The following is a 21,471-nucleotide window of genomic DNA, read 5'->3' on the forward strand; positions in this document are numbered from 1 at the left end:
CAATTGATCGCTGTAGTCAGTGATCAATTGGCAGGGAAGGGGTTAATTTTTTATTAATATGGGTAAAGGGGGGGTGGGATTTTAATTTAACTTTTTTTTTTAACAGCAGGGGGCAGGATCACTGAAGATCCGTCTCCCTGCACTTCACACTGAACCCGGAAGTGCAGGGAGGCGGAGGTGAGTATAGAGAGCACATGTGCCCGCTCTGGCATGCTGTCAGAGCGGGCACATGTACTCTGACAGCCCGATCCGGTGCTCCCGGTCTGCCTCTAATGCAGAGGCAGACCGGAGCACCATTAACCCCACGATCGCCGCGATTGCGGCGATCTGGGGTTAATTTTACCGCGTGACGGACAAGGTCCGTCACCCGTCGTTAAGGGCATCCCCAGGATGACGGACCTCGTCCGTCACCCGTCGTGAAGGGGTTAAGCCATTCTGTTGTTGATTTACTTCTATGCTTTGGGTCATTGTCCTGTTGCAACTCCCATCTTCTGTTGAGCTTCAGCTGGACAGATGGCCTTAAGTTCTCCTGCAAAATGTCTTGATAAACTTGGGAATTCATTTTTCCTTCGATGAGAGCAATCCGGCCAGGCCCTGACGCAGCAAAGCAGCCCCAAACCATGATGCCCCCACCACCATACTTCACAGTTGGGATGAGGTTTTGATGTTGGTGTGCTGTGCCTTTTTTTCGCCACACATAGTGTTGTGTGTTTCTACCAAACAACTCAACTTTGGTTTCATCTGTCCGCAGTATATTTTGCCAGTACTGCTGTGGAACATCCAGGTGCTCTTGTGCAAACTGTAAACGTGCAGCAATGTTTTGTTTGGACAGCAGTGGCTTCCTCTTTGGTATCCTCCCATGAAATCCATTCTTGTTTAGTGTTTTACATATTGTAGATTAGCTAACAGGGATGTTAGCATTTGCCAGTGACTTTTGTAAGTCTTTAGCTGACACTCTAGGATTCTTCTTCACCTCATTGAGCAGTCTGCGGTGTGCTCTTGCAGTCATCTTTACAGAACGGCCACTCCTAGGGAGAGTAGCAGCAGTGCTGAACTTTCTCCATTTATAGACAATTTGTCTTACCGTGGACTGATGAACAGCAAGGCTTTTGGAGATACTTTTATAACCCTTTCCAGCTTTATGCAAGTCAACAATTCTTAATTGTAGGTCTTCTGAAAGCTCTTTTGTGCGAGGCATCATTCACATCAGGCAATGCTTCTTGTGAAAAGCAAACCCAGAACTGGTGTGTGTTTTTTATAGGGCAGCTGTAACCAACACCTCCAATCTCATCTCATTGATTGGACTCCAGTTGGCTGACATCTCACTCCAATTAGCTCTTGGAGATGTCATTATTCTAGGGGTTCACATACTTTTTCCACCTGCACTGTGAATGTTTACATGGTGTGTTCAATAAAAACATGGCAACATTTCATTCTCTGTGTGTTATTAGTTTAAGCAGACTGTGATTGTCTATTGTTGTGACTTAGATGATGATCAGATCACATTTTATGACCAATTTGTGCAGCAATCCATATAATTCCAAAGGGTTCACATACTTTTTCTTGCAACTGTATGTGATTTTAAGAGGCCCTTGTAAACGTTCAAATTTTATTTTTGTTGCACTGTTCCTTAATGTGTATTTTGTGTAAATTTGGTCTCCACGACAGCACCACTGCTGAAAAACACATGTTCAGGTGTACCCCCAATTCCCTTTTTTTCTGCGCCAAAGAAAATAGGGCAAGGTCTTTAGGCCAGAACCACCAAATCAAAATTACGTAATTTTCGTAGACTGTCCAAAGAATGCACAAAGTATGTTTTCACACATTCACTTACACCTAATATATACATACATGCACTGCATTGTTATTTATTATATTTTCCAACGTACCAACATATTCTGCAGCACGTTCTATAAATAACAACTACACTGCTAGCAGTCATAACATTTGCCTTTTTAACAGGTCTCCAAAAGGCACCAGTCACATCCTACATGGAGAGCTAGAGACTCCCCTGAGCTTAACTGTGCAGTGCCCTGGCAGCTTATTGGCTGAGAAGGTCAGCATGCCTTCCGTTCTTCTCAATGGGCTGCACTACAGCTCACTGACAAGCATTGAAAAGTCACGATCATGAATCCAACACACAGGCTTCTCAGTCTCTTATGAAAAATTCTCTGGCACAAACTCAAAGTCTGTGCCAGGGAAAGAAGAAAGGCTTGCAATGGCTCCAGACAGCAAGTTTGCAGCATTTTCAAGCTTTTTTTTTTTCATATACCCCAAAGAAAACATGCAGAAAAATATAAATGCATGTTTTCTCTGGGGGTAAATCTACTAGACTTGGAGATTTGTTTCGGCCAAAAAAAGATGATGGAATGGAAAATTAAAAGAGGCATTTTTTTTTGTTTGCAAATAAACAACTTAGTTTCCATTAAGGACAATAAGTTTGTCTAATCACGAAGGCTAAATCTCTGGTTCAAATAAAAAAAAAATGACTATTGATTGTTAGGGGACAACTAGTAAATGTTGATTTTAATCACAATTCAACTGATAACTGAGCAATAGAGGAAAAAACGAAACAGTAAAACAATCTGTACTTCCAAGCAGGATTTTTCCAGACATTTTAAATGCAGCTACTGGGAGACAGACCGACAGTGATACTGTTCATGTTTTGGAATGGGAGACAGCCTAGATCATTGATTTTAGTGACTAGATAGAGCTTGCTGTTGTATTTACCTAGCAGGCTACTGCCAGGGTGCTTGAAACAACTTTGAGTTGTAGATACCCTGATTCAGTCATGCTAGTGTGAAATTGTTGTTTATCTCTAGTGCAGTGTCACACTCATAGCCACCGCCACTTAACACCAACTTGGAATCACCAATTTCCAGTTTGTCCTTTATTAAAAAAAAAAATATATCTGTGTGTTCAGTCCAGTTTGTGCTGTGCAAGTTTGCAGTGCTTCTTGAAGTCAAACACAATAACATAACAATAACAGTAGTAAATCCAGCAAGGGCAATTCCATTTTGCAAAACAAACTATCTATTTTTGCTGAACAGAGTTATGTTCGTTTACACAACACGCAATAATTAATATTCCTAATTTATTGTAATAATAAAAATAAACCCACCATAATCAATGTTACAAACTAAACCGAAGACATAATTGAGGGACGGTATGGTCCTGTTTCGCAATCCACCATCAGAAGTAGTGCTATGGCTTCTGAAGGTTTGAACACCTTGACCAATAGCTCCAATTGACAGCTGTACAGAATGCAGATCGTCTTTAAATCCAGCAGATGTTAGAATAGCATTAATGTTCTTATAATAAGAGATTCGCTGTATAAAGGGATGTACACAGAAACTTATATAGCACCATAGAACTGATGTTCTTTGTGGTCATAATAGAGGCAGATGAGGAGCAGGATGTTGATACACTAGCTAATAGTCCAGAGTGTGCAAGGAAATGTGCTGCCTTTAGAGTATGGAATCAGTAATCACAGCACATTTGGTCCGTAACGGAGTTTGTCAATCTGAGCTATGGGGCGGTAAGAGATTTCTGGACAATTAATCAACACAGACTTTAACATTAGCCTTGAGGGTGTATTGTATTATTCGACCTTGTGGCTAGAGCTATGTGTAAATTGTCTTGATTATTGCACAATTATTAACTATTTTATTGTTTTTACACAACTTTTTTATAAATATATATATATGCTTTCTATATGTAAATTGTGTTATTTTCAGTTTGCTTAGCGTTCGCAAAAGAAACATTACTTAGAACTTAGTGAGGCTGGACAACATCAAAATAAAATAGGTGCTTAACAGACCCTATAAAAATAGTAAGCTAACTTCTTCAGAAAATTTTCAAGTAATCAAATGGATACTACGGTCGTGATCCAGGTTAGTGAGCATGTATACATTACTCTTTATATGGCTCCAACATATTTTAAAGTGTCGTACAACAAAATGTGACAAGAGCCCTGTGCAAATAAGCTTACAATCTAGATTTATACACATGAAACTCTGAAAATGAAATCTGTCACTTCAAACATCATATTGCAAACAGCTTGATGAATTGCCCATGCAGTGCATGAAGGTACAGATGCACACGTCTTGGTCGGATTAAATGTGGGCTGACTAGGGTTGCAACTTTACTATTCTTTTTTACATCATAATTTTTATGAGTTCTGCATTCTGGTGGGCTGAGCTGCAAGTCTTGCTAGGATCCCAAAGGAACCACCATAATTAAAGTTAACCTGCCATCCACAAAGAGTGTAGACGACAAGTTCACCTTCAGGTATGTATAGATTTAATGTACACAGAGTGCTGCTACACAATGGACATAGCTGCAACCTACAATTGCACACTAAGAGTTGTAAAATGCCTTCTAGTCAGTTGCAAATAAAAAAATCTCGGGCACTCACTGTGATAAGTTAAGCAGGTTTAATGGACACCGCAACATTTCGACCTGTACCCAGGTCTTTATCAAGCTAGTCTAGTCAGTTGCAAGCAGGATGGCTGTTTGTACAGTTGCTCCAGATTAGCAGGCTTGCAGTCATTAGTGTAGCAGCGAAGCTGAAGTCAAGATTACATAACTTTGAACATACACATTTGCAAACAATTTGTATAGCACAATATATACTTAACATTGCAATGTCTTCACAATTTTTTTCAGAATTACGTTTTTATGGTGCTTGGAAGTTCCCAGGAGACGGCTTTTCATAAAGGGGATCAAACCATTAACAAAAGGTTTAAAACGAGCCTGGAATTCTGCGCCTGTTAACTCATAGCATGAACTTCAGAAGTACTCTAAGGTTTGAATCAGGAAGCCTCGGTCTGGGAGTCACTGACAGGTTAAGCACCATAACTATTTCCTATGAGTTAAGTTGTTATGGTGCAAGGAAGTCCTCAGGCACTCATTTACATCAAATACATATTTATTTATTCATTTTCTTGAAAATGGGGGATGTATCGAAAAACAGCATGCAAAAGTTCCAGATCTCTTGCCTGCAGCCTTTACAAATCCTCCCATTGGTAAATGGTCATGCAGAAGCCATTGGTTTTGAGCTGCAAGCTTGCGGCTTTCCAGGTAGGATAAAATGAGCCCTATGGGCATGCGCACACAAGCACTTTGCGACTTGGCGGAGAAGGCAAGTGTGTTTTGTCTAACAGAGCACTCCTACTACTTCTATTAGCTGTGTTTAGCTAATGGAATAGGGAAAATAACCTCCCTGGCTGTCTGATTGACAACTGGGTATGTGTTTCTGCAATTATTCATAAAGGTTCTGATTGTAAATATAAATAGGCGCTTTTATGAATTGTATTTAAAATGAGCTTATCCTGAAGTGCTTTATGTGTGTGTAGTGTTCATTGAAAATTATTCCACATACTGACTAGTAGAACTTTTTAAAACTGCCTGACATCTAGTAGCATTCTTAAGCATACCACGCAAAACGGCAGTGTGGCAACCTTAATGTCGACGAGAAAGGATTGAAATTAACAATGGCTGAATGAAGGAAGACAAAGATGGCTAGGCAACTAATTATTATGATATATACGAAATAAATATTTCTAACACTTATACACAAGTAGGACAATTGTTTAAACGTCTCTCACACATTAGGCCACTGTATTCCATGCTGTAATTCTGGTTTCTTATCTATCTTGATGAAGCAGATTTTGAGTGAAGCCCTCACATTCTATTATGCATCAATTAATTTTGTGGCTCCTTCGCCTCGCTCCAAAATATCAATACATATGGGTTCTATGTATAAGAAGTGGTACGAACACAGAAAAGGGAGTCACCTATGGAATGTGGCTGCCATGGTGACTGCGCCACTTTTAGTACTTTAGACCACTTTTCAGAACAGCACAATTGATATTCATAACGCCGATAGTACCTTTACAGGTCGCACAGCAAAAGCCACCATATAGATACAAAAAATTGATAAAGAAAATGCAAATCCTCCTCTTTTGCTGACTTACAACTCCCTCAAAGCATTCTAAAGGCAGGCAAAGCAATGTGGGAGTTGTAATTCATGTAGTAAGGCAATGGTGTGGAATAAGTTGGGGCTATAAAAATGGCAAAAATAATAAGGCAGCTCAACGTATTTAAGGAATTATAGTTAAAAGCAGGCAAAATATTGTGGGAATTGTAGTTTAAGAATTGCAAAGCATAATGGTAGTTGTAGTTCAAGAATGGCTGAGCATTGTGAGTGTGACTGCAATTCTCTAACAAATGACTCGTCTTTTGGCTACCCATGTTCTGAATCATACATTATCCAAAGTCATTAATCCCCTCTTTCCATTCTTTCCCTCATTTACCCCCTCTCTTTCCCTCATTTACCCCCCTCTCTCCATTCTTTCTCTCATTTACCCCTCTCTCTCCAATTGTAGTTTAAGAATTGCAAAGCATAATGGTAGTTGTAGTTCAAGAATGGCTGAGCATTGTGTGTGTGACTGCAATTCTCCAACAAATGACTCGCCTTTTGGCTACCCATGTTCTGAATCATACATTATCCAAAGTAATTTACCCCCTCTCTCTCCATTCTTTCCCTCATTTACCCCCTCTCTTTCCATTCTTTCCCTCATTTACCCCCTCTCTTTCCATTCTTTCCCTCATTTACCCCCTCTCTTTCCATTCTTTCCCTCATTTACCCCTCTCTACCCATTCTTTTTTTTTTTTTTAATTCTTTATTTTTATTGTGCAATATGGGTTACAAACATGCCCGTTATGCCACGACAGCAGTCACAGGATTATAAACGTAAACATTGTCATGACAGGATTAAGCTGCACATTTTTATAAGTAGATATGAGGATTAATAGGCGAATACATGCGATCAATGTTAAAGGTATGCAAGTTGCTCAAAAGTTAGGCTTATTAACATGTGGTTGTTGCTTTATGTTTGGCACATTTTAGTAATTATTACACTTAAGTAGTTATTAAACGATAGGCAAGTCACAGTGACATTTTATGAAAAGCATATAAGCTAGAGAAGTACTGTGCTAGTGGGTTAACTGTATGAAGCATGAGGTGAAAGCACTGATTTGAAAAGTAAAAGTAAAACCACCTAGCTACTTTAAAATCTTTAGCTTAATATGGGGACCTCAACGTTGGCTATGGGTGATGGGAGTTTGAAAAGGAAAAACACTGAATTGGCAGTAGGCTGACATAACGAGATGAGAAGTAAGTGCTTAGTGTCAGCAGTCCAGGTAGGGCTCTACCCATTCTTTCCCTCATTTACCCCTCTCTACATTTCTTCCTTCTCTAATTTACCCCTCTCCATTTCTTCCTTAATTTACCCTCTCTCTCTCCATTCTTTCTCTCATTTACTCCCTCTCTCCAATCCTTCCCTCATTTACCCCCTCTCTCTCCATTATTTTTCTCATCTACCCCCTCTCTCTCCATTCCTCCCCTTATTTACCCTTCTCTCTCTCCATTCGTTCTCTCATTTACCCCCTCTCTCTCCATTCTCTCTCATTTATCCCCTCTCTCTCTCCATTCTTTCTCTGATTTACCCCCTCTCTCTCCATTCTCTCATTTACCCCTCTTTAAATTATTTCCCTCATTTACCCCCTCTCTCCATTCTTTCTCTTATTTACCCCTCTCTCTCTATTCTTTCTCTCATTTACGCCCTCTCTCTCCATTCTTTCTCTTATTTACCCCCTCTCTCTATCCTTTCTCTCATTTACCCCCTCTCTCCATTCTCTCTTGTTTACCCCCTCGCTTTCCATTATTTCCCTCATTTACCCCCTCTCTCTCCATTATTTCCCTCATTTACCATCTCTCTCCATTCCTTCCCTCATTTACCCCCTCTCTCTCCATTATTTACCTAATTTACCCCCTCTCTCCATTCTTTCCCTCATTTACCCCCTCTCTTCATTCTTCCCCTCATTTGCCCCCTCTCTCCAATCCTTCCCTCATTTACCCCCTCTCTCCATTTCTTCATTCATTTACCCCCTCTCTCCATTCTTTCCCTCATTTACCCCCTCTCTCTCCATTTCTTCCTTCATTTACCCCCTCTCTCTCCATTCTTTCCCTAATTTACCCCCTCTCTCTCCATTCTTTCTCTCATTTACCCCCTCTCTCTCTCTCCATTCTTTCTCATTTACCCCCTCTGAATTCTTTCTCTTATTTACCCCCTCTCTCTCCATTCTTTCTCGTTTACCCCTCTCTTTCCATTCTTTCCCTCATTTACCCCATCTCTCTCCATTATTTCCCTCATTTACCCTCTCTCTCTCCATTCCTTCTCTCATTTACCACCTCTCCAATCCTTCCCTCATTTAGCCCCTCTCTCCCCATTTCTTCCTTCATTTACCCCCTCTCTCTCCATTCCTTCCCTCATTTACCCCCTCTCTCTCCATTATTTCCCTCATTTACCCCCTCTATCTCCCTTATTTCCCCCATTTATTAATTCTTTCCCTCATTTACCCCCTCTCTCCATTCTTTCCCTCATTTGCCCCCTCTCTCCATTCTTTCCCTCATTTACCCATCTCTCCATTCTTTCCCTCATGTACCCCCTCTCTCTCTCCATTCTTTCTCTCATTCACCCCTCTCTCCATTCTTTCTCTTATTTACCCCCTCTCTCCATTCTTTCCCTCATTTACCCCATCTCTCTCCATTATTTCCCTCATTTACCCACTCTCTCTCCATTCCTTCCCTCATTTACCACCTCTCTAATCCTTCCCTCATTTGGCCCCTCTCTCCCCATTCTTTCTCTCATTTACCCCCCTCTCTCTCCATTCTTTCTCTCATTCACCCCCTCTCTCTCCATTATTTCCCTCATTTACCCTCTCTCTCCCTTATTTCCCCCCTTTCTCCATTCTGTCCCTCATTTCCCCCCTCTCTCTCCATTATTTCTCACATTTCCCCCCTCTCTCTCTCCCTTATTTCCCCCATTTACCCCCTTTCTCAATTCTTTACCTCATTTACCCCCCTCTCTCTCCATTATTTCCCACATTTCCCCCCTCTCTCTCGCCCTTATTTCCCCCATTTCCCCCTCTCTCCCTTATTTCCCCCACGATCTATCAGTTGTACACAGTAACCCTTGCTGTCCCTTCACACCTCTTCTCTAATGGCTTTCACTAAAGTACAGCTATGCCCCATTCCCGGGTCTCATAATGGGATAAACCCTCAGTCAATTTGCCCCATGGAGGTATTGCCCCAGTAGGGGGTAGATAGCCTGTGAAACTCTTTGTCCTTGTCTAACACGGATTGGGGGGGTGATGGACCGCGTGCCCTACTCCCTGAGGGAAAGCGCGGGTTCTCGCGGCCAGCCGGGCGCGCGCGCTGGAACTTGCTGACTTCACCGTTTTGCAGCGGAGGAAGAGGGGGCGGGGCTTGACGACCGCGAGGAAGTAAGAAGCCGAGGGAGGGTTGGGGGGGTTTGTCGTAATAAAGTTCTATGTGAAACCCTCTCGCGCCGCTTAACCTCGCGCCATCTCCCGGCCGCGGCACGCGCCCGACATTCTTTTTTTTTTTTTTTCTTCACGCGGCTCTCTCCCCCCCCTCCCCCGTTCTCACCTCCTCCCACACCGAACTCCACAGCGCCACCTGCCGCCAGCGATACCGCACTACACCCAGCCAGCTCTGCTCCCCCCCTCCTCTTCCCCCCCTCCTCCTTTCTTCCGACTCTCAATGTTCGGCAGCCGGCCGGAGCCTGCTCGTTTACCCCCCGGCTCGGTATCTCCAGGATTCCCCTCCCCGCCGCACCGTCCATCGGCTCGAGGCTCGGCACGGGACCCGCTCCGGAGGTGAGGGAGGAGGAAGCGGTGGCCGTGGTGGTGGCACGGGGGGGGGGGGGGAAGACGGGCAGAGAGCGAGCTTTGTTCTTGTTTTCAGCCCCCGGGGGGGTAGTGAGGGGGGGGGGGGACTGGAACTGAGTTCACGCTTCACTTGGTCCTCCATGCCGATAATGGAGTCCTTCCACCATAACCACATACCGTGTGTGATTCCCCCCTCACCTTCAGCACCCCCAACCCTGTCCTCAAACCGGCTGCCATACCTCCCCCCTTCCCCCCCGGCCTTTAAACCCCCCCTCACCCCCTCCTGCAAGTACTGAGGGGGGGGGGGGGGGTCTGTCTCCAAACAGTAGCATTGGCTGGCAGTGTGCTCCATCCACAGGCAGATAACCCATCACATTATACCCCCACAGAGATATATATATATATATATATATATATATATATATATATATATATATATATAAATAGGGTTAAAGTACCCCCAGCCCCCTCCTTCCTACCCCCCCCCCCCTTAACACTGGCTGCCGAAGGGGGGGGGGGCTGGAGTGCCCTAGCTATCAGTGAGAGGGGTTAAATACATCAATCTGAAAATGGTTATTAAATGGGGAGATACCACAACACAGTCAAACGCCTCAGTGTAAATATTTACAAGGCATTAGTGACTTATGCTATTTACAGTATATGTCAAAAGTTATTATTTCCCTTTGGCTGGAGTTCTCCCAATACTTTTTTTTTTTCTCCTCTGCAGCTTTGTTGATAGCAAGGGAATCACATTTTTTTTCCAATGCTCGTTTGTTGCTTTTGCTTTCATATATTTCAGTTATAAACGGTGTGACTTAATTCAATCATTGAGAGGTCACTTAATCAGTGTGTTTTTTTTTTGTCTAATAAATTGAATGGGGGACTGTGGTTCTTTATTTAAACATTAAACCACAATTATTGTCAGTTTAGAATTTAAATACCATGGAAGCACCTTAAAAAACTTGTTTAAAAAATAAGTTTTTTTTGTATTGTGGGGCGAGCATTTCTAATGCTTACAGTAATTTTTATCTTATAAACCATATTAATTCTTCATATTAAAGTGTCATCTTTCTTCTGTGTAATTGAATTGATTGTAGCTGTCGTTACCATATGATAAAGTTGATTTTGAAAGTATTCATTCGTCTTTCATTTGACAGGTTATACTACGTATAAATATAGTCCATCAAGATGTCAAGTGATAGGCAAAGGTCAGATGACGAAAGTCCAAGTACCAGCAGTGGTAGTTCAGATGCTGATCAAAGGGACCCGCCAGTGCCTGAACCAGAAGAGCAAGAAGAAAGAAAACCTTCAGCGGTCCAACAGAAGAAAAATACCAAATTATCTAGTAAAACCACTGCTAAGCTATCCACTAGTGCTAAAAGGTAATGGGCAAAGGGAAAAATAGACATGTCACAGGATGTGAATGGAAAAATAAAACTTCCAGTGTACTCGCAGAAGGCCACAAAAGACCATTCATAAATTGGTGCGATTCTCTTGTACAATAGCCACCCGTTGATAAATTGGGCTTGGACATTGTTGAACAAGCACTTACGTTAGGATGCTAGAGTGTCAGTCAAGTACAGACCCAACTGATTTACATCAGATTTTGGACTTACAGAAAAAAAAAATCTGTGTTAAATAATCTATATAAGGGCCCTTTTGGACCATCATTAGTCATTCTATGGATAACTTATAACAGATTTAATGGCTTGAGTTATGTATATAGTCATTTTCTTTAGAATGTCCAATTCCACAACCACTGTGTAATACTTAACAGTAAATCTGCAGTTGTATCTAAGTTCTGGCAGATCTGTTTGCTTCATACATCATTTAACAAACATTTGCAAAAGCAAGTTTATTCCAGGTGAAATAAATCGCTTGGTGCTATTTTCTAATCTGCCATGTACAACTGGTGTCTGCCCCAGTTTTTGAAATATTATAGTTCACAACCTTTACCAGAAAATGAGATCTTTAAATTTTTCATGCTGATGTCCAATCAGCAGCTGCAAAAGTCTTTTTTTTTTAATTTTTACTTTTTTGTCATATATATCCGTCATATAATCAGGAATTGACTAGTAAAAATCTTAATTTTTCTGCTCATCAGACTCAAACTTTTGATCCGTCAAAGTAAGCAATATACATTATGTACACTATGTACAGCACTGTTGACTGAGACAAATGCACACTTCTTTGGTTTATTTTTATTTATTTGTTATATTTTGCTGTTAAAAGACAGCCAATCAACACTTTACTTTAAGAAGTGTATTACTTTTGCATATGCAAGATCCAGAACATTCACAAATTGTTAAATATCATGTTTGAGGTACAATGTTTGCTTTGTAACTAGGTATTAAAACGTGCATATAACCAATCTGCACTAGAAATCTGGAAAAGAGGTTAGATCCTGAGATCATTGTCAGAAGTAATAAGGTGATACATACACATGTTTAAAAGGACATTTTAGGTTGGATATGACTTATTCATTTTAATGCATGTTAACGAGTTTTAAAAATTGACTAAAATAATAAGCCATTTTAGAGTTCTTGCATTGCTGCGCTTTCAACCATGTTAAGACTGAGGCTCACCTAAAGTGGAATTTTTGTGCTTGGTTTCTGTACAATCTGGTTATGAAATTACCTATGGATTGTTGCTACTATTTAGAACAAATCCTAGTTTATTTTTCAATTTATATTGTCTGTGTAGCTGTCCTGGCACAACCAGAGAATAATGTGCAGATTTCCCAAGGGTGCCATCCTCACATTCACCTCTACATCACTATAGGAGGGAAGTCAAAGTGTTTCCCTGAACTGGTGAACTGTCTGTATATGTCAAGTGTGCTTAGGTCGTCAGGACCACCATGGGTTTGCAATGTCCCCAGTGGACACAAATTTGCAGCTGGAGTGAAGTATGTTTTTACCGTACCTCCATTGCACTACTAACTCTGTAACTACTTGAATAGAGTTTGCTGTAATCAGGGAATGAAGAATTGACTTTAAATTTCTCCAGCACTCTGTATACTACAAACAGGGCTCAATGGGCACTACAAGGGCGTACTCAGATAGTGGTCAGCTGAACTAAAGTTTAAAGTTCTATAAGTTATTGCTTCATTAAAGTAGAATTTAGGAGCAAAAAGGGAAATACTGATGGTTATGTTGGAGAGAGAAAAGGTACGAATAGGAGGGCATATGGGATCAAATATTAATAAATCAGTTTGCATAAACTGTCAATTGATTTATACAGTGCATCTAAGTTATGTCTACCTGAGGTGTCCATTTTAATATTATAGTATGTGGCTCTCTGGTAAACTTTAGGAATGCTAAATGTTTGTGCTGACTCCTAACGTTTTAGATTTTAGTGTGTTTATTTTTTTTTAGTTTTTAGATTGCACTCTGATTATTTAATTATAATGGTTTTGCTTGTAAACCAACACATACCAGTATATAGAATTGTTTGAACAGAAACTAGATTTTAAATCCCTTTTTCTCAGGGCTATTATTAAGTACACAAATAGGTTTCAGGCGAAGTTTGTTTTACTTAGCGAAAATCGGGTAAAAATCTAAAAGTGGGGCAAGTATCATGGAAACATGGAATGCTCCTAATTATCCCATTTTGTTTTTAGAGTCCGTGAACATTACTGTTCCGAAACACTTTTTAAATCTCCCTGAGACTTACTATTCAGATATGGCACTTAGAGTCATTGCAAGCCAGCACATACGTTTCTGTCAGCAGCACATTGTTCACATCTCAACTCTTGTCTCCTCTCCGCTTGTTGCCAGTTGAGTTGTCTTTTGCACTGTCTAGCAGTAATATAGTTAATAAGTACCGAATACAGTAATGTGATTTAGTAGACCCATCATCAAATGTTAAATTGTGCTGTATGCAGCATGACATATGCAATTCAGTTTAGTACACATTTTACCACAAAGCTAAAGAGTATACCTCTCTGCACATATCCACAGCTTCTTAAAATCTTTGGATTCTAAAGTTGAGTATTTTAATGTGTGGTAGCTCCTCATCTGTAGTTTGGTCATCCCAGCCATTCAAGTTTTCAAACTGCCTTACTGACTTTTGACACGTGTAACAAGTTAATTTTGTCAAGTGTCATTCATGTTAATTTGTTTTTAAATATTAAAATTTTTATTAAGGGATTCATTCATATTTCAATGAAGTAATTTTTGTTCTTTGATTTTTCTGAAGTAAGAATTAGATTAAGTTAAGCCAACACCTAAGTGAGCTAATTGATTGTTTTAATTTTTTTAGACTGTCCAATAAGTAATGTGTCCCTCAAGCATTTTTCTTCTTTTACCCCCCTCCTCCCCAAACACAGGCTGGTGGAGGGGGTAGGGGTAATCATATAGTTGTGTGTTCGCCAAATGTTTAATTGTAGAGTCTATAAATGCTTTGCCTAGGCTGAGAAGTAGACTTTTGTCAATAAAAAATATTCTACATGATAGATCTATAGATGTTTGGGAATAATGTAGAGAGTTTGTGTAAATGCTTCAAAAGATATTTGTGGTCATCTAAATACCATTTGGCCTGCATTATGCTACTTGATTTAATTTTTTTTCCTGTTTTTGCATAGAATATGCATTTTTAAAAACTGAATGTTAAAGGAACCATTTGAGATCAAAATTTATTATTATTTTATATATATTCCTTTTTTGTTTAGAAACCCAACTTGTTAGCATTTTCACTTCAGCAATTTAAGGTTTTGTATTTCCCTGGAAGAACTATAAAACATTTAAGCAAAGCTTGGTTAAAATGTGTTCTGAACTCTTAATCAGGAGTGCAGCAAATGTGGTAGGCATTCTTTTCTAAATGATGTTTAAATAGTAATAGGGGCACAATCTGTCAAAAAGCTTTCAATGCTTATGTTACAGCTTGTTAATACTGCCTCTGTAAGAGCACTGTAACAGGTTTAAAGTCAGTGTCAAATATACTGAAGTTCTCCCCCTCCCTTTTTATCTAATTTGCATATTAGCTTCAGAAGGAAATCTATCCGATAAATAGTGTCTAATTTCAAATGTCATTCACTTTTCTGAGCACGTGGATGTGATCCTTTTCTGTCCCTTACGTTTGTGAACTACATAACTGCACTGTAGGTGTTAGAATACAGCTGCAAGTTTCCTCTATTTGTAGGATTTGGGTTATGCCTCTGAGAACAAAGAGGAAGCAGCCATGTTATCGTTACTGAAGGCAAAGCCAATCTTGCATTTAACAACATCATGGTAGAGGGCAGTGTAATTCCCTGATTCATTCTGCAGACTGTGTTTGAAATGCTGTATATCTGTTCTCATTTTACTTACAGAATTCAGAAGGAGTTAGCTGAAATAACCCTTGATCCTCCTCCAAACTGCAGGTATGTAACTGTTTTCATTTACATTTTTTTGCTTATTACTAAATTACAATGTAATTGGAGTTTTGTGGTGAAATCTAATTTTTTTTTGTCTGTGTGAGTGAATAGCACTACACTATATAATAGAAAAATGTGCATCATTCCATTGTAAAGTTGATGAATGCCTAGCATGTTATTTATAAAATCAATACCATAGCTAATAGCCTAGCATTTTTTTTTGTTTGCTTTTTCTGTAAGGTTTTAAGTGTGTACTATATGACTTTTTTTTCATTAGGAATTCTTTGACTTAAGTTACATTGTTTAAGGACTTTTTGTTTTAAAATATTCCCGTTTTTAATAATTTTATTTTGCTTGCATTTGTTCTTGAAATATGTTGTTAAACATTATTTTTGCTTGGCAATCAAATTAATATTAGAGCATTCATTCGGATTCATAAGACTCACACTGAGTCAAGTAAACCGCTCAGGACTAATATTGCAGACATATTTTAAAAGCTATGGGAGAATGGGATATTTCAGCTCGTCGTTAATACAATTCCTGTAATTAAAATGATAATGCAAAGTTAGTAAGTTTCTTTGCTTTTATGGAGTATTTATTTAGCTCTTATAAAGTAAACAGCTTGTGTATTTTACCAATCTTAGAAGAATAATGCGCATCTATTTTTAAAATTATTTATTTTTGTGATAGCCCTTATGGTTTAAAAAGGTGACACTTTTGCGCTTTGAAAATCGATGATTTATGCTCACTGTTGCTGTCTAAATGGTCTGTTACTTTTTGTTTTATTTTGTCAGGACATGACCTACTTTTGTATAATATTTGAACTATTTTATATTTCTTTGAAGTTGGTTATTAGATTTTTAATTTGTTGGCCATGTATAAAAGTGGAATTTCAGTGCCTTGTATAGTATTGTAATAATGGTGCAGTATTGTAAAGCTAAGGAAAACTCTTGCAGGCAGTAGTAGTTAAGCTTCTATTAAAGGTCACTTGTATGTTCTGAAATGTGAATTAATTGTTTGTGTAGGTATCTGTTCATATTGAGCCATGTTTGTTTTAGAAAATGTAACACAGCTACTCTCAGCTGTTATTTTAATTTCATATTTGTTCTGTAGTCAACAAAAATATTTACATCCTAATGTGGTGTTTTTTTGTGCATTTTGTTTTGCACTCTTTACAAGAGCTAAACCGTGTAAGAATGCTGATTTTGTGTGTGTGTGTGTCTTATATGGCATGTTATAGAAATAAATGCATCCGCTGTTTAGAGCAGTGGTAACGTTACTGCCTTAGAATCTCGATCACATTTTCTCACCTGTAAGTGTCCTTGAGCGAGACACCCCCCCAACAATGTATATCTGCCTATCTCTGATCCTCATAGATTGTAAGCTTTTTGAACAGTGCCCTTTTCACCTCTAAATTTTTCCTTCTATATGTGTAAAACACTGTGGAATATGTTGGTGCTATATAAATGATAATAATACAACACATCTCCTTTAAAAAACATTTTACACAATAAGTTGCTTAGGTGGCAGGCGGATTAGATCAGAACAGCAAGAGACAAGTCCTTTAATCATCCATCAATAACAATGTGAGCTGTAAAATGCTCAATTCAAGAATCCAGTCTCTAAATGTGTCAAGTCTCTGACATATTTAGTGGAAATCAGGATGGCTGGCATGTTAGTGTTATTGACTATTTCACTGTATCGCAATGAGGCTGAAACCTCCCTGTCATGAATTAAGACAATATTTTAATAAAACTGGCACAGTAATTTTACCTTCCTTATTTGTATATTTTTTTAAGAAGAGTCCTATTATCAGTACAGTCCTAGGTATTCACTAACTTGTGAATTGTTGAAAGTTGGCTTGGTGCCTGCAAATTTAAAGCCAATATAGCTGATTTGGGAATGTATGTGACCTGGAGATATGTCCCCAATGTTTGCAAATGTTGCCATTCCATGGTGACCCCTGAGGGTGTTTTTAAAGCCCCTTAATGTTATTTTTATTTTTTTTTGAGATGTTGAACTAGCTGCTGCTGTATCTACCCTTTTTGTTTTAGAATATTTTTCTAGACAGTGGGTGTCCTATTTTGCCAACATAACATTTTAGGACATTTCACACACAATACTAGATAAAGGGAAGATTGTTAACCGTAGGTTTCACTGTGCCTTTTACTATATATTTTTTTATAAATACAATCTATATTATCTGTCTTTAAAGTTACTCCAAGCACAATAACTACTATCGTGAGCTGTTGAGGAGTGACATTGCCGCTTTAAATCCTAAAATGTTACTACATTTTACTCGTGGTTTTAAGTGCAAAATTCAGATGTTGATATGCACTGGTAATGAATATATTTGTTAAACTTCTAGAATAGTAGGATATTGCTACTATAGAAGAAGCTTCCAGAATAGTAGAAAATTGTTACTTTAGTGTCCCTTTAATGAAAAGGGCTTACAGGGACACTATAGTTACCAGAACAACTACAGCTTATTGAATTTGTTCTGGTGAGTATAATCATTACCTTCAGGCTTTTTGCTGTAAACACTGTCTTTTCAGACAAAATGCAGTGTTTACATTACAGCCTAGTGATAACTTCACTGGCCACTCCCCAGATAGCTGTTAGAGATCCTTCCTGGGTCATGGCTGCCTAAAATGCATCCAAACATTCAGTGTCTCATCCCTATGCATGCAAACACTGAACTTTCCTCATAGAGATTCATTGATTCAATTCATCTCTATGAGGAGATGCTGATTGGCCAGGGCTGTGTTTGAATCATGCTGGCTCCGCCCCCGATCTGCCTCCTTGTCAGTCTCAGCCAATCCTATGGGGAAGCACTGTGATTGGATCAAGCTACCACTTCTGATGTCCTGCTTGTTTTTCTGAGTCAAAGAGCATGCAGAGTTACAGCTTCAGTCTTAAATACAGTAAGATTTTGCTATATTTATGGAGGCATGAAGGGCCCAGGGGGGCTAGATGGTGGTTTTAACACTATAGGGTCAGGAATACATGTTTGTGTTCCTGACCCCATAGTGATCATTTAATTTGTGTGTAAAAAAAAAAAAAAAATCTGCTTACGCTTTGGTGTAAAAGAGTCTGTAGAGAAACACTCCTGCATTTTAATGGGATTACTTTACTAAAGCAGGAAAGTTTGGAGAATTCACATGACCTTTATCTTTGTTAGCGAGAATTCTGCAATTCCCTTGTCAATTTTCTACTATATTTAGTCTTGTGAATTAACACTTTGTATCAATTGAATGTTGTTGATTAACAAAGATGTGGAACCAGAACCAAGTAGAGATGATAAATGGTTAACTATGGCTCCCTTATCACTCCTATTAGTAAGATTGGCCAAAGAAAAGTCACTTGTCAATAAGATTAACCAGACTGTATTAAAATAAAGCTCTAGACACAAAATAAGGGAGACTAGATATTCTGGTTAAAGATATGGCAAAGTTTGTTACGATGTATTGCAAGATTACATTACTGAATATTCTAATTCTAGGTGATAACTAATCTCTGTGCTTTTTAAATAGCTCCTTTAGAATCCACAGGACAAATATGTTACTCGTTCTACTGCCAAAAGAAGAAATATAAGGCGCTTATCACATGGTATTAGCTTGGTTTGTTCATAAATCTTGTTGGTGTATTTTATTATAATCTTGTCTGGTGATAATTGTTTTTTCCTAGTAGCTCTTTAACCTAATTATACATCCTTCATTAGCCAACTAAAACAACAAGGGAAAAGGTTTGAATGAACATAAATTGTTACTGAAGGGGGTTGGGATATTTTTTCGACACACTGAATAGTATGACAACGTAACTTCTAGATTTTCATCTGGTGCGTACATTTTATTCCAAAAATTGTCCATGAAATTTGTTCATTATTTATATCAGCTACCCTAAAGTTAGGTGGAATAACTCGCGCAAACAAGAGTGGCAAAACAGAATTTTCTATATGGTTTCAGGCATATAGAGGATTTTTGTTCATTTAAAAAAAAAATAAAAAAATCAGCTGATTGTTGTATACTGCAAAACATACTGCATGCACCGCACCATATATTATCTATGATGTACAGGATTTATTTTATAGCGTCCCTGACCCTAAGTATATTTACACCTTTGTTACCTTTTTCCAGCACTGAGGCTCCCTGTCTCTCATGCAACATCACCGAGGAGGCAAGTCCTCCTCCGCGATGGGCCAGTGTAGTGCTTCTCGTAGAGGAGCATTAGGAGCCTGATGCCAATGCGCCACACACATCCAAGCATTTCTTATGGGGGTTTGCTCATCACGTTACTGAGTTTTACAATCCATGTCGTGGAAGCTCCTCTATTGGCGGTCGGTATGAGATGTAAATATTGTAGGTTATAAAAAAAACAAAACTTTTAAATGTGCAAGATTAAAACTACAGGACCACTGCAACCAGCCCACTAAAGTAACATGAAGTGTTCACGTTTGTGTTCCCTTTAAAGTGACTTCCACTAAAGGTTCTTTTCAATAAATCTGTTTAGAACAGTAACACAGATTATCTTCATCTAACAAATCTAGTTATTTTAGCTGTAATTATCACTTGAAGATCTGACAGTTTTCCAGTGTGGTATTTGTCATCTTGGAAGTGTATTCTAATTTACAAATCCCTTGTGACTAAGGCTGCAGCAAGCATATGATGCCAGTGACATATATAATTTTCTGAGCAGGTCCTGCTTTTTCACTGGCAAGAAAAAAAAAAATGATGGTATATACCCCACATGCAGGAAACAAATTGTGTAAGTGATATGTAAGGGTTCGTAGACCATTTCTGATGATGGTGACACTTTCAAATGTTTTAGAATTTAAAGAGTATGATCCTTTTCAGACTTTATGTAGCATTGATTTCTCATTTAAACTGTAAAGGGTCTGTCTTGCATCATAACTACAACTAAACGTTGAAGTGGTTATGGTTCCACAAGTCCTGGTGCCATCTCGCTGTAAATAGTCGAACACTTTTTTTTTTTTTTTAAAGGTTTGATACTTTCTGTTGTTCTTAGCCTATCCCCTTTTCAATAATTTTTGCTTTTTTATTTTTTTGAGATTTTGTTTTAATCTACACTTCTCTGTTATCAATATCAATTGTTTTCAACATGTACAGGGCAAGTGATAATCTGAGGACATATTAGTCCAGTACTCAGAGCCTATTGCTGCAGTCCAAGTTGGTCGGAATTGATGATAATGCGAAATTTACACTTCCACATTATCCAGTATACTGGTGCCAATGTTGTTTTAAAGCTGCATCGAAAGTATTTGACAAAAACTGGGGGATGGCACATAGACGCTTGGCATTGTACCCACTACACTGAGCTGTCATGGGTGCCATTTTAATATTACTAGCTACTGGTACAAGTTCTAACCTGCTATGCTGCTCACATTTAATTCCTTTTTTTTTTTCTTAATATTTTAAGCACAATAGCAGCAGGTCTGAAAGAAACCACACGTAGCCTTTCTTGTGTATATTGTACGTCAAGAACTTTGTGGACAAATGGTAAACTGCTTGGGATGTAGCTTATCAGCAGTACACCATTAACTGAAATTAGCCCTACAAACCAAGACAATTGTGCGTGTGCCTCTAAGAGACATTATTTAATTTGGGGATAAAAGAGAAACTATAGAACAATTTTAAGTTAACGCCATCCATTTCTTTCTTCTTACTTTACAAAAGTAATAGTAGCTTAAAACAATCCCACCTGCTGCTGTGTTTCTTTATATAGCTATGATTGGGTAATGTTTATGGAGAAGCAGCTCTCTATAGAAGTACAACTTTCCTTTGTCTCTTTTCCACTTTCTGAAGCTTTGCTTACGAACTATATATTTTAAAAAGCACCAGCATAGACATACAAGCAAGTTACACTAGACAAGTTTGATGTGAATGAAGAAAAATTAGTTGGGGGTTCATCTCAAGCAAATATACGATCTTTAACACTTTCAGTGTAAAGGACATTGTTGGCAGGCTGCCCACGATGCTTCATTGCAAAGCACTTGTCTGGATACTGGTTTAAATGTTCAAAATACACACTATTTTAACCATGCAATAGATACCAATCCCTCATCTGATGCATGAGACAGTCCCAAGTCCGTTTTTTCTCTTGGCTGACCTAAATTCTGGAAGTTCAAGGAAATGTTTTAACAAGCAGTGTTAAGGACAACCTTTTAAACACTCCAGAGATTGATTTGCAAGGAAACGTGCCAATAACCTCAAACGGCCCATGTTTGAATTAAATAGAAGACTGACTCAAAGTGCAGTTTTGGGCTTCTGACAGGCACTCCAAGGCTTGGGTAAATTTATTGAAACTAAAGCATCAAGCAGCAACGTTTCGACCAAAATGTC

The 21,471-nt window shown here is 38.8% G+C and overlaps 1 protein-coding gene across 1 annotated transcript in view; it reads left to right on the forward strand.

The window, feature by feature from the left end:
• Positions 1–9,590: 9,590 nt before the first annotated feature.
• Positions 9,591–21,471, forward strand: part of UBE2E3 (ubiquitin conjugating enzyme E2 E3) — a 75,121-nt gene continuing 63,240 nt past the window's right edge. The window contains exons 1-3 of the mRNA XM_063428676.1: positions 9,591–9,747; positions 10,917–11,141; positions 15,068–15,118. Of these exons, the coding sequence (XP_063284746.1) occupies positions 10,948–11,141; positions 15,068–15,118 (245 nt within the window). The 5' untranslated portion in view covers positions 9,591–9,747; positions 10,917–10,947. The remainder of the gene's footprint in view (positions 9,748–10,916; positions 11,142–15,067; positions 15,119–21,471) is intronic.

Source organism: Pelobates fuscus, chromosome 8 (genome assembly GCF_036172605.1).
Source record: "Pelobates fuscus isolate aPelFus1 chromosome 8, aPelFus1.pri, whole genome shotgun sequence".
Lineage (NCBI taxonomy): Eukaryota > Metazoa > Chordata > Amphibia > Anura > Pelobatidae > Pelobates > Pelobates fuscus.